At 44.0% G+C, this 11,702-nt stretch overlaps 1 protein-coding gene across 5 annotated transcripts in view; it reads left to right on the plus strand.

Moving 5' to 3' along the window:
• PLEKHF2 (pleckstrin homology and FYVE domain containing 2) overlaps window positions 1-8,969 on the plus strand; it is a 209,617-nt gene extending 200,648 nt beyond the window's left edge. For all 5 annotated transcript variants that reach the window (XM_044065616.1, XM_044065617.1, XM_044065619.1 and 2 more), the window contains one exon: window positions 6,769-8,969. In XM_044065616.1, the coding sequence (XP_043921551.1) occupies window positions 6,778-7,518 (741 nt within the window). In that variant the 5' untranslated portion in view covers window positions 6,769-6,777 and the 3' untranslated portion in view covers window positions 7,519-8,969. The remainder of the gene's footprint in view (window positions 1-6,768) is intronic.
• The last annotated feature ends 2,733 nt before the right edge of the window (window positions 8,970-11,702 follow it).

An 11,702-nucleotide genomic window follows, 5' to 3' on the forward strand; every position in this document is an offset into this window, starting at 1 on the left:
AAAAACCCAGAATCCCCTTCTTCCTGTTGCCTCAGATTTTGTTTGCCGCATCTCCATTTGGTTGTGTCAAGCTACTTCTCTTGAGCGAAGTACAGTATTTTTCTTCATACTAAGTTGAAAGACAGCTTTAAGTTATTAGATAGTTATCTCTTACCTTATCGCATTTAGTGACTACCCTTTTTCGAATCATTTTCAACTCTTTTCTTCTGTTTTTACTGCGGGGTAATTCTTTTTTTTTACCATTGTTGGTAAACCCCTTTTCCTTCTTACCTTTGGGTATTTCTTGTACCATTGCTGGTATTTTTCTGTTTTTTTTTTTCTTTCTTTCTTTCCCATCAGAAATGACCAGTAGTTCAGTCCATTACAGCTCTGTTGTTCTCAGTGCAGACCACTTCTGTGGTGGGCACAGAGTTTGCTCCGTCCTTGGATAGACCTGACTCTCCCTCAGCCATGTCCGTGAAATCCGCTAGAAGCCTCTGAACACTGTGTTGTGTCTTGTGGATAAAGTGCTTTTGGCCAGCCGTATCCCCCCCAAGGACCTATCCTTCCATGAGTACCAAAGATCCCTACTTATTCTCCTCCTTCATTGTCTTTGAAGCCCCTTGATATAGCAGTCTTCCCCACTATGGTTCCTTTTATGGACCTCAATAAAGAGCTGCAGTTGCCTTTGTGGCGCGAGAGTCTTTCACGGCCCAGGATGTCAACTGTGGCATATGTACTTTGGTGTTTCACAGCCATCCAGGGACTCCGAGTCGGCAGGCTGAGCCACTTAGGTGAGGGGTGACCCCTGTCTTGGGCCCCCATCCCTCTTCAGGTGAACCAGCCTTCCAGCTTATGGAGAAGGCTCTGGCATTGGTTGGCGATCCTGTGCTGTCGCTCTCCCTACCCTCCTCTGGACCGCAATGTACACAAGCCGCTCCTAGCAGACACCGGGCGCAAGGGCCTCAGGACATACTCCACAGGAGACCCCTTTATAGCTGTCTTCCCCAGCTTCTCCCTCTGAGAAAGATAATCAAAAGAGCTCGTGCAAGAGGAAGCACATGGACTCCACAGAGGAGTCCCTTACTGAAGAGACAGATTTTGATGATGGGGAAGGGTCCCCTCTATCACTCTGAGGTATCCTTTGGTGATCTTCTTGAAATCCTTAAACAGAGAGGTGACTGGCAGCCCTCAAACCCAACCTCTGAAGAGTCTGTGTTCTTGCAGGCCTTTCATGCCCGGCCCCCTACCTCCTGGGTTACTCCACCTGCCGACGAACTTGTCCGGCTCATCATGCAGCGTGCGTGGAAGGCTCCTGACACCGTTTAGGCCATTCCCTGAAGGCCAGATAAAATTTTGTCCCCTCCTGCTAGTGATCCCATTGGTCCAAAGGTGTTTCTGTAGATGCTTTGGTGGTGGTGGCCGCAACTAAAAAGGACCTGGCTGAAGAAGAAAGCCAGACTGTCCATCCACCCAACAGAGTCCCGGGCTCTGGACAGATTAGGGAAGCGTAATTTTGCATCAGCGACCTTTGCAGTCACGTCCCTGAACTATATGGCACATTTTACCAGGCTTCAAAGAGAATTACTGAGCTCTCTGAAACTTTGGCTGGAGCTGTGTCTGATGAGGTCCATTACAAAGTGGCCTCTCAGCTAGCCACCGTCGAATCGATAATCTAACTCCTCCATGCACCTGATATCTCACGCATCAGAAGGAGCAGCTAGAGTAGCGGGTTCAGCCATTGTTCTGAGACGACATGCGTGGATGCGCTTGTGTAATTTCGCAGAACCCTTCAAGGCTTCCTTTCTCAACGCCCCCATTGAAGCCTCGTCGTTGTTTGGACCCAAGGTTAAAAGCACACTGACCAGATGTGAACAGGACGGTATGACCCTTTCTGCTGTGGGTGTCTGTTATTCTTCCCCTCAACAGGCTTTCTCCAGAAACCAGAAGAGTGGGGAAGATATGGCACAAAGTCTCAAGGTTCTTTCCGTAACACACAGGCCGAGTTCTCCCCTAGAGGCAGCGGGGGAAAATTCTCAGGGAAGAAGCCCTTTTCGGGGCAGAGTGGGTCCGCTTAACCAGTGTTCCAGGGACTCTTTCCGTGGCTAATCCTACCAGCGCTCCTGAAGAAGCGGCCCGACTGCTTTCCTCTGGAAGTGGTTGGTGGTAGTGTCTCTTTGTACCCTTCTGCCTGGCTAACCATTACCACAGATTCTTGGGTACAAAGGATAATACCCAGAGATTATCCTATCCCCTTCGACCTTTGTCCTGCTCCCCTAACAAGCTTACCTGACATTCCACCCAGTCAAAGGGAAGAAGCAGCGTTCGAGATTTCAAAGCTGCTAAGAAAAAGTCATCCATATAGTCCCTCCAGACCAGATAGGATCCGGATTCTACTCAAGACTATTTTGGTGCCAAAGAAAACCAGGGACTGGAGACCAATTTTGGATCTCAGTGTATTGAATAAGTTTGTAAAAGTACAGAAATTCCGGATGGTGTCAATTTAGTCTATCCTTCTGCTATTGGAAAAAGACGATTGGATGTGTTCAACAGATCTTCAAGATGCGTACTACTACATAAAACTGGACAGACCATCAAGAAGATTCCTTCGCTTCCGTGCGGGAGCCAGTCATTACTAGTTCAAAGTACTGCCCTTCGGACTCTCTACAGCCCCCAGAGTGTTCACAAGGTGCATGGCAGTAGTCACAACTCACTTGCGACTACAAGGATTCCATGTGTTTCCATACCTAGATGACTTAATTATCTGCACCCCCACCAAACATTTGTTGGAAGAAGCCCTAGCATACACTCTCCTCACTGCAGAAAGGCTAGGCATAACCATAAACTGGCAAAAATCCAATGTCACCCCATCTCGGTCCTCAGAATTTATAGGGGCTATCTTGAATACAAAGAATTGCAGTGCATCCATTCCAGAGCACAGAATTCTAAGGATAAAGCAGCAACTGATTCCAATCCTTTCAAGGGAGAAATCCACAGCTTATTCTGTTCTCCAATTGTTGGGCTCCATGGCAGCCTCCATTACAATTGTCCCCCTGGCCAGGTGTCACATGAGGCTTCTACATTGGCTACTGTTCACCCAATGGTATCCCTTTCAGTACCCTCTTTCAGCCAAGATTTGGGTAACTCACAGGTGCAAACAAGGTCTAAATTGGTGGATGGCGCACAATCCATCACAATGGTCTCGCTCCTTCTCCCCCCAACAGCCCAAGGCTACAATGACCATGGACACCTCCCTGACGGAGTGGGGGGCGGGCTATTCCGAAATGGAGGCCCATCTGCATATAAATGTTCTAGAGCTGAGGGCGGTGCTTCTGGCGTTGCAAGCATTCCATCCCCTGCTGCCATCTGGGACTATTGCGATACAATCAGACAACATGGCGGTGGTCTGGTACATCAACAAACAAGGTGGTACCAAATCTTACCCACTCTGTCAAGAAGCCATGAGGATATGGCAATGCATGATGGCTACCAACTGCTTTTTTCTAGCAACGCACATTTCCGGGAGTTCCAACGTGATAGCAGACAGACTCAGCAGGTGTATTCTACAACCTCACGAGTGGTACCTGAATTCTTGATAGCTGCAATGATTTTCAACAGCTGGGGTCTTCCTTGCTGCGACCTCTTTGCGTCCCCAACCAACTAAAAATGCAGCAACTATTTCGCCCCGATTCCCCTCTGGGACAGTCACCCTGGGTCGCTGTAGTCCGCGATTGGCCCTCGGGTCTGCTTTCTGCATTTCCACCTCTCCCCCATCATTCCCCAGTTTCTGAAGAAAGCCTGCAGGTTGAAGAGCAAAGTAATCCTCATAGCACCATATTGGCCTCGTCTGATTTGGTTTCCCTTCCTTTGGCCTCACCTGCTAGATCAACCGTGGATTCTCCATTCAACCCTGGGGTTCATCTCCCATCCTCAGAATCCGCAGAATCTGATTCACCCCAACTTGAACAGCCTGAAGCTCACAGCTTGGCTCCTCCAATTCCTTTGATTGCCAGGCAGAATGATCTTTGCCAGTACGTGACTTACTTATTGCATCTCATAAGTCTTCCACCAGAATTACATATCTCAGCAACTGGAAAAGATTTACTTTTTGGTTGAAAGAAAAACAAGTAGATCCTTTTTCAGCACCATTGTCGATAGTGCTGGAATATCTGTCTACCCTATTTCAGTCTGGTCTGTCTGCCTCTACCATTAGAGTTCATTTGGCTGCAATATCTAATTTTCATGATGGTGTCCAAAACTCTTCTCTTATGTCACACAAATTATGCAAGATTTTCATAAAAGGCGTGAATCGTCTAAGACCCCCTTTTAGAGAACCTGCTCAACCATGGGACCTGTCATTAGTTCTACAGGCTTTGACAATGCCACCTTTCAAACCAGCTTCTTCTTGCGACCTCGTGTATTTGTCATGGAAAACCTTGTTTTTGGTCGCCATTACTTCTGCCAGACGTATCTCTGAGCTTCAAGCGTTAAGCATCGAGAGACCATATTTGATTTTTCATAGAGATAGTGTCATTGAGAACTAATCCTTCCTTTCTGCCAAAAGTGATCTCTGAAATGTCCATTAATCAAACCATTGACTTGCCAGTTTTCTTCCCCAATCATTCAAACAGATTGCCTGCAAACCCTAGATATTCACAGGCAAATTCACTTCTACTTGAACAGGACTAAAGCTTCTCGTAAATCAGACCAGTTATTTTTGGCCTATTCTGGACCTAGATTAGGATGTGCTGTTGCTAAGGTCACATTGGCTAAATGGTTAAAAGACTGCATAACCTTCATTTATAAAAAACAATATTCCATTACCTACTACCATAAAGGCTCGTTCTGCAAGGTCGGTGGCAACTTTTGCTGCCTTCCATGCCAGAGCCTCTTTAAATGGCATTTGTGCAGCTGCAACTTGGGCTACTCCTCATACCTTCATCAATCATTACAAATTGGATTTGGCCTCCAGGGGAAGAGCATCTTTTGGTTCTATGGTGCTCCGGAATTTCCTTCCATGAGAGCCTCCCAGGAATATATCTAGCTGGGGACTCTGTCCCACTTGTAAGGACTGAACAAGGATTAACAATATTGGATAAAGAAGTTATGTCTTACCATAATGTTCCATCTGTATTGTTGATCCTCGTTCAGTCATTACAGCCCTCCCTCTTTCCCCCTAGTGTTGCTTCTAGTGGATCTCACCATCCGGTTCCGTTTGGTCATTTGACCAGAGGTAGCCTCTACTGTCTTTTGACTTGCAAACTCAATCTGAGGTAACAGGGAGAGGGGAATTCTGGGTAAGAGTTTTAGCTCTAGAGTTTGTAGCTGGCACGAGCTTGGAAGATGGCTGGCTCGGTTCTGCGGTCAGAACCAATACCCACATGTAATGACTAAACAAGGATCAACAATACAGATGGAACGTTATGTTTTTTTTCATACTGGGGAGAATAAATCCTCCATTGCCACTTTTAGGCTGACCAGAGCCTATCTTACGGGTGCCTTCCTTCCTTCCTTCTACCATCACTCAGGGATCCTCTCCCTCCTTAGAGCATAGCATTTTGTTACAGGTATTAACTAGTCCACCCTTTAAACCTGCAGCCAAAGTTGATTTAAAACTCTTGGTGTGGAAAACTCCTTTTTGTAGCCATTGCTCCTTCTAGGAGGGATTCAGAGTTGCACGCTTATTTAGTTTCCATAAGGTCAGAGGTACTTCTTCCACGGGTCACTTCCCGAGTCAACTGTCAGTCTGTCAACCTTCCAGTTTTCTTTCCAAATTTCTCCAGTAAAGGTGAATGTGTGTTACTTTTGCTGGATGTACCTCAGCAACTTTTTCTATTTGCATCGTCCTAAGAAGATTAGAAAAAATGATCAGTTATTTGTCTCGTTTTCCTCCGCCAAACTGAGTGTCAAAAGTGACACTTTCTCGCTGGTTATCTGAGTGTATCTCTCATGTTTACAAAGCGAAGGGTTTATCCTTAACCAAGCCACCTAAGGCCCACTCAGCTAAATCTGTGGCCACATCTATAACTTTTTTCTCCAGAGTATCGCTTGACATTTTTGCTGCTGCTACTTGGTCCTCTGTCCATACAATTTATAGTGAGAGATGAAAGTATTTATAGTCAAGATTGAGAGCCTCCTTTGGTTCAGCTGTGCTCTGAAATATCCATCTATGAGACCTCCCAGGTTTACTAGTAGCTGGGGACTCTCCCATCTGTTGAGTAACTGTCAGAAAAGCCATCAGATGTGAACAGATCTGTGTTTTGTTTCTGTCCTTCCTCATATTCCCTTCCTCCCCCTCCTGAGTTTTTTTTTTTCCTGTATTCCTGGAGTGACTGTACTGTGAGCTATCTTGGCTTGATCTTGTACTCTTCAAGTCCTAGTCTTGACAGCTGGTTTCTTTGTACTATATAGCTTTTGGTCTTATAGGTTTGGGGGGGGGGGGGGCAATCTCCTTTACTCTGGAATGGGGGAAAGCTCAATCTTAGGTTAAGAGGAAGAGCCTGAGCACGGACTCCAAAGTCAGTGTGTGGCAGAAGGTGGATCTGATAACCTATCTGTTGAGGAAGGACAAAAGCAGAGAGCACAGATCTGTTGTTGTGAAAAGAACATGACTTTCATTTTTTACCAGGTTTTGAAACTGACTAGTAAGGTACTAGCTGAGAAATTGATACCACTGTCTTGAGTGACATCAGTATTGTTTATATGCCATTTCTAACGGACTTCCTTTCTAGTTAGGTTGTAAGTTAATTACAGTGCTGTTAATTTTACTTTTATTCCTTTTCTGTGTAGGAAAAGAAGATGGTGGACCGTTTAGCAAACAGTGAAGCAAACACTAGACGCATAGCCATGGTAGAGAGTTGCTTTGGAGCATCTGGTCAACCTTTGGGCATCCCAGGTCGTGTCCTTATTGGAGAAGGAGTATTAACAAAACTGTGTAGAAAAAAATCTAAACTTAGGCAGTTTTTTCTTTTTAATGATATTCTTGTTTATGGAAATATTGTCATTCAGAAGAAGAAATACAATAAGCAACATATAATTCCTTTGGAAAATGTCACTATCGAGTCAATTCAAGATGAAGGAGAGTTGCGGAATGGCTGGCTTATTAAAACACCAACAAAGTCTTTTGCAGTTTATGCTGCCACTGCTTCAGAAAAGTCAGAGTGGATGAATCACATAAACAAGTGTGTTTCTGACCTACTGGCAAAAAGTGGGAAGTTGCCGAATAACGAACATGCAGCTGTTTGGGTGCCTGACTCTGAAGCAGCTGTTTGTATGCGGTGTCAGAAAGCAAAATTTACAGCTGTTAACCGTCGTCATCATTGCCGTAAATGTGGATTTGTAGTTTGCGGCCCTTGCTCTGAGAAGAAATATATTCTTCCTAGTCAGTCTTCCAAACCAGTACGGGTCTGTGATTTCTGCTATGATGCTGTTTCTGCTGAAGCAATGGCCACAGGTCAGCCCACTAGATCAAACTCTTTCAGCAGGCCAACAAAATTAAATGCATCTGATGATGACGATGACGACGACAGTAGTGATTAAATTATTTATTTATATATATATATATTTTCAAATATTCTTTGGCAGTCTATCCAGAGAGCTGCTTTTTGGGGTTACCAAGCGGATATTTTTTTTCCTGCAGATACCGTATTCTAACTGTGGATCTTCAAGAGCCTTAATGTGCCTCACTGTGGGATTTTAAAAAAAAACTTGGGTTTCACTCTTCTGCAGGGATTGATCTTTTTAACTGTATCAAGCTGTTATCCAGTATTCTGTGCTTACATCTATTTTTAGATTTGACCTTGCATTAAAGAATGGATAATACTTGCCTGGTTCATTTGCTCAGATGTTAATAATATGAATGTGAAGAAGCAGTTGAGATTGACTTGATTGATTGACCATCCATACCTCTCAACTTCTCAGAGCAAGAAATCTGGACACAGCCAAACATAATTTGGGGGGAGGGGGTGACAGAGCCCCAAAAATCAGAACAGATTTTACATGTTTCTCGTATAAACTTAGAAAGTTGCTAGAATAATAGGTTTTGCATTAACATGCATTTTCTGAAGGATATGAATTATGGAACTCCATCTCAATATTTAGTGTCCACAATTGCCAGGAAACCACAAATGTTTTAAGGAACAGACCAAAATAAGAGGCAAAAATATGGACAGTTGAGAGGTATGCTTCCATCTTGTAAGTTGTAAATGGTTTTGAAATCATCCTGCATATTTTCAGCTGTTTAATAGTGATAGGGACACTTGCACAGCAATTTAAGACTTCAAAATACTGAAGTAAATAATGCTGAATTATTTTCAGCTGCTTCTTTTATTAAAGAATGGACATGAAAGCCTTAATGGTGGATGCCTTAATAGTCATACTTCTGGAATTCACTTTAGCCAGATTGCTTGTTCTGCTTGACAGAACAGCAAAGACAAATCAGCAGTTTGTCTTACTGCATTTGAAATGAAATATATGCAATTTTATAATGTTTTGACTGTACATTTCTGGAAATAAATGTTCATTTTTACTTTGCCTTAAACACTTTGTTTTGCCTTTCAGTGCCTGAAACCACATAGAAAGATCACTCATTTTAAGAAAATTGTGCAAGGGAAGTTTTTGTAGACAGTTACTCTTCCTTATCCCTGAATTGAGTTTTATTTACATGAAAAGCACCTGCCAACTTTACTCACTGTAGCAGATGCATCTTTAATGAATCCTGTGACTGAAGCAAAGTGGTTGCTCATAGTATCAAATTTATATTGCACTGGAAATGTGAGCAAACCTCTGCTTGTCCACTTACTGGTTGGATGCTGTTATCTTGCAGTTTGCAAGGCGCAGAATATTCTGATGTCAGACAGATTGTGTTGATTAAATAGGAATTGGGTCGATGGAGGAATTTTCTGTATGTGACATTTTTACATGTATTACTGTTCAACTAAAAAAAAATTTCAGTCAGTAGAAGGTATTAAAGTTTAAATCTAATCACCCAACGTTTGTGTGATATGTACTCGTGCACACTTGTACGTTCTAAAATTGAGTTATTCTAAAAGGTTCAGGTTTTTTTTTTTTGTTTTTTTGTTTTTTTTTTTAGATTCTGTAGATTATGTATCGGACATGTTTTCTGTATTAAATGGGAGAGTGATTTATTTTTTGCTCATTTGTATGGTGATAGAGAGAACTCAAAATATGTAATAAAATTTAGAAAAGTAGCACAGATGATAGTGATGTTCTTCGTGTTTCACTGTTGCAGTCATTGCATTTGGGTTATCTGCTGGAAGTAGCTCTCAGTCGGCCTGATTAACATAGTCTTGGGTCCTGCGTCGGTTGCTGTCCCTTCTTCCATGACGTCCGGTCGTCAGGGGTATAAAGCATACAGCCGAAGCCATTGCATCAGTCTTTCTTGCCGTGTGGTGCCCGAAGCAGAAGCAGTTTGCAAGTGGTGGTTGGCAGACTCCTGAAATTTTCGTTTGAGTTTCAGAACTGAAGTCTTCAACTAAAGCCAAGTACCCCATTGGGGAAACTTTTTCTTGCTCCTTCCGATGTCCGTAAAAGTTAACAATTGCATTACTTGTGGAAAGCCAATACCTCACAAAGATTTTCATTCATACTATATTCCTTGCCTGGGCTGCCACGGTGGTGCAGCGGTTAGCGGCGCCTCCTTACAGCAAGAGGTTGTCTGGTTCAATTCTCTGCTGGGGTGCCTTCTGTGCAGAGTCTGCATGTCCTCCATATGGTCACGTGGGTTTCCTCTGGGTGCTCCGGTTTCCTCCCACATCCCAAAGACATGCAGTAGGTGAACTGGACACTCTAAATTGGCCCTAGGTGTGTGTGTGTGTGTGTGTGTGTGTGTGTGTGCCTTCTGTGGAAGGTTGGGTGCCGGGCTGGCAACTCGACACCGTAAAACTCCACTGCCAATCATGAGCAGACAGATGATCCGCTGTGGCGACCCCTAACCGGGAAAAGCCGAAAGAAGTAGAAGACTGTATTCCTTGCCTAGGCCCTGACCACAACGTACCTTGCTGTCGGTTTTGTGCTTTATTTCATCTGCACACTATCAGTCATCGGTATATTTTCACCTCTAAATATTAACTATCCGACTACCGGGATTCCGGAAAAAACGCAAAGGTAAAAACAGAGCCAGGCCGCCGAGGTCCAAAGCTGCCGACGATGCTTCTCCTAAGCCAGTCCGCCGGTACTCAGGTGCTTTTGTAGCCCCTGATACCCGCTACTTCTAACTTGCAGGCCTCTACTGAGACCCATTCGGAGTCTGGTATGCCACAAGATGCTTCAAATGTGGAACCTGCAGATGTCTCTGCCTTGGATGGGTCCGGAGCTTCTGTGCAGGCACCTGCTTCTGAGGGTGTATTTAGGCCTACGGACTTGCATATTAAACCGCCTCCTTCTTTTAGGCCAAAATCTCGAACCATGCCTAAGAAACCGATGCCCAGGCCACATGCTGAGGCCTCTATGCCTAAAAAACAAATAAGAATGGCTGAAGATCTTATAACTGTAATCAGGGGAAGCCAACCCCCCCCCCCCCCTTCTGAGAGACCTAGGACTGAAGTTGTTTATGAATCGTCTGACCAGGAGTCTGATTTTTCTGATTCTTCTGGATTTGCCCTTCACTACTTGAGAGGATTCTGATGCAGAGGACTCTATTCCCTCTGCTTCCCCTCCAGAGGATTTCTTTTTTTTTTTTTTTTTTTTTTTTTTTGGTGAAACCTTACATACTCTTAGGGAGCATTTCCACTGGGAAAGCCAGGATTTTTCTGATTCAAAAAAAGAGGCTTATAGATTTCTTACTCCTGCCTCAGTGTAGGCCTTTAGCTAAACCTTCTGTACTAGACATTGTTGATGATGCCCTTTCAGAATCTAGTTTGGTCCCGGATTCTTTGCCTCCTGCTCCCAGAAAACCTGACTGATATTTGGGCTCCTGATTCACACAAGTTCCTTTTTAAAAATCCTATTGCGGATCCAGAGACCATTTCACAGGGACCCAAGGGCATTAAGGCTTCTACTGCTAAAAATCCTACCCCCTCTGATAGAGACTCCAGGGCGCTGGATAGAATGGGGTAAGAAGGTTTACACTTCTGCAACCTTGGTCATTAGGGCTTTAAACTGCCAGTTTCGTATGTTAAAGTATCAACAACATGTTATTGGATTGCTTAAACAGAAAATTATGTTGATTCCCTGATTGTCCTGAAAATAAAGAATTACAGAATTTAATGCATTCTGCTGAACAGGTTGGAAAGAATACTTTGCAATGTGGATTTGATTCATTAGAGGCCTCTTGCAGGGCTGCTGTTACTGGGTCTGTGCTCAGAAGGCATGCTTGGCTAAGGAGCAATCTTTGCCTGATCATGTTAAAGCTAAATTGTTTGATGCTCCCTTAAATTAGGACCGCCTATTTGGCAACAAGGCTGAAGAAGTTCTTATATGGAAGATGAAGCTAAATATATGCAAACTGTTGAGGATTTCTTACAAGTTCAGACTCCTAGATTTAGTAGGCACTGGCCCTCTAAAAACTGGTCCTTTCCAGCCCCTTCCAGGTCTTCTCAAGCCAAACCAAGACAGCAGAAACCCCAGGTTTCAGTCCCAAGGGAGACACAAGACTAAGCAGTAGGGGGTTTCCGCACCAAAATCCAGGAGTAGTAAGACTCCCCCCCCCCCCCCCCCCCATGGAAAACTGTCTCAATAACTTGCTTTTAAAACTTCCAAGCACT

Source organism: Protopterus annectens, chromosome 3.part0, assembly GCF_019279795.1.
Source record: "Protopterus annectens isolate FY-2018-M chromosome 3.part0, PAN1.0, whole genome shotgun sequence".
Lineage (NCBI taxonomy): Eukaryota > Metazoa > Chordata > Ceratodontiformes > Protopteridae > Protopterus > Protopterus annectens.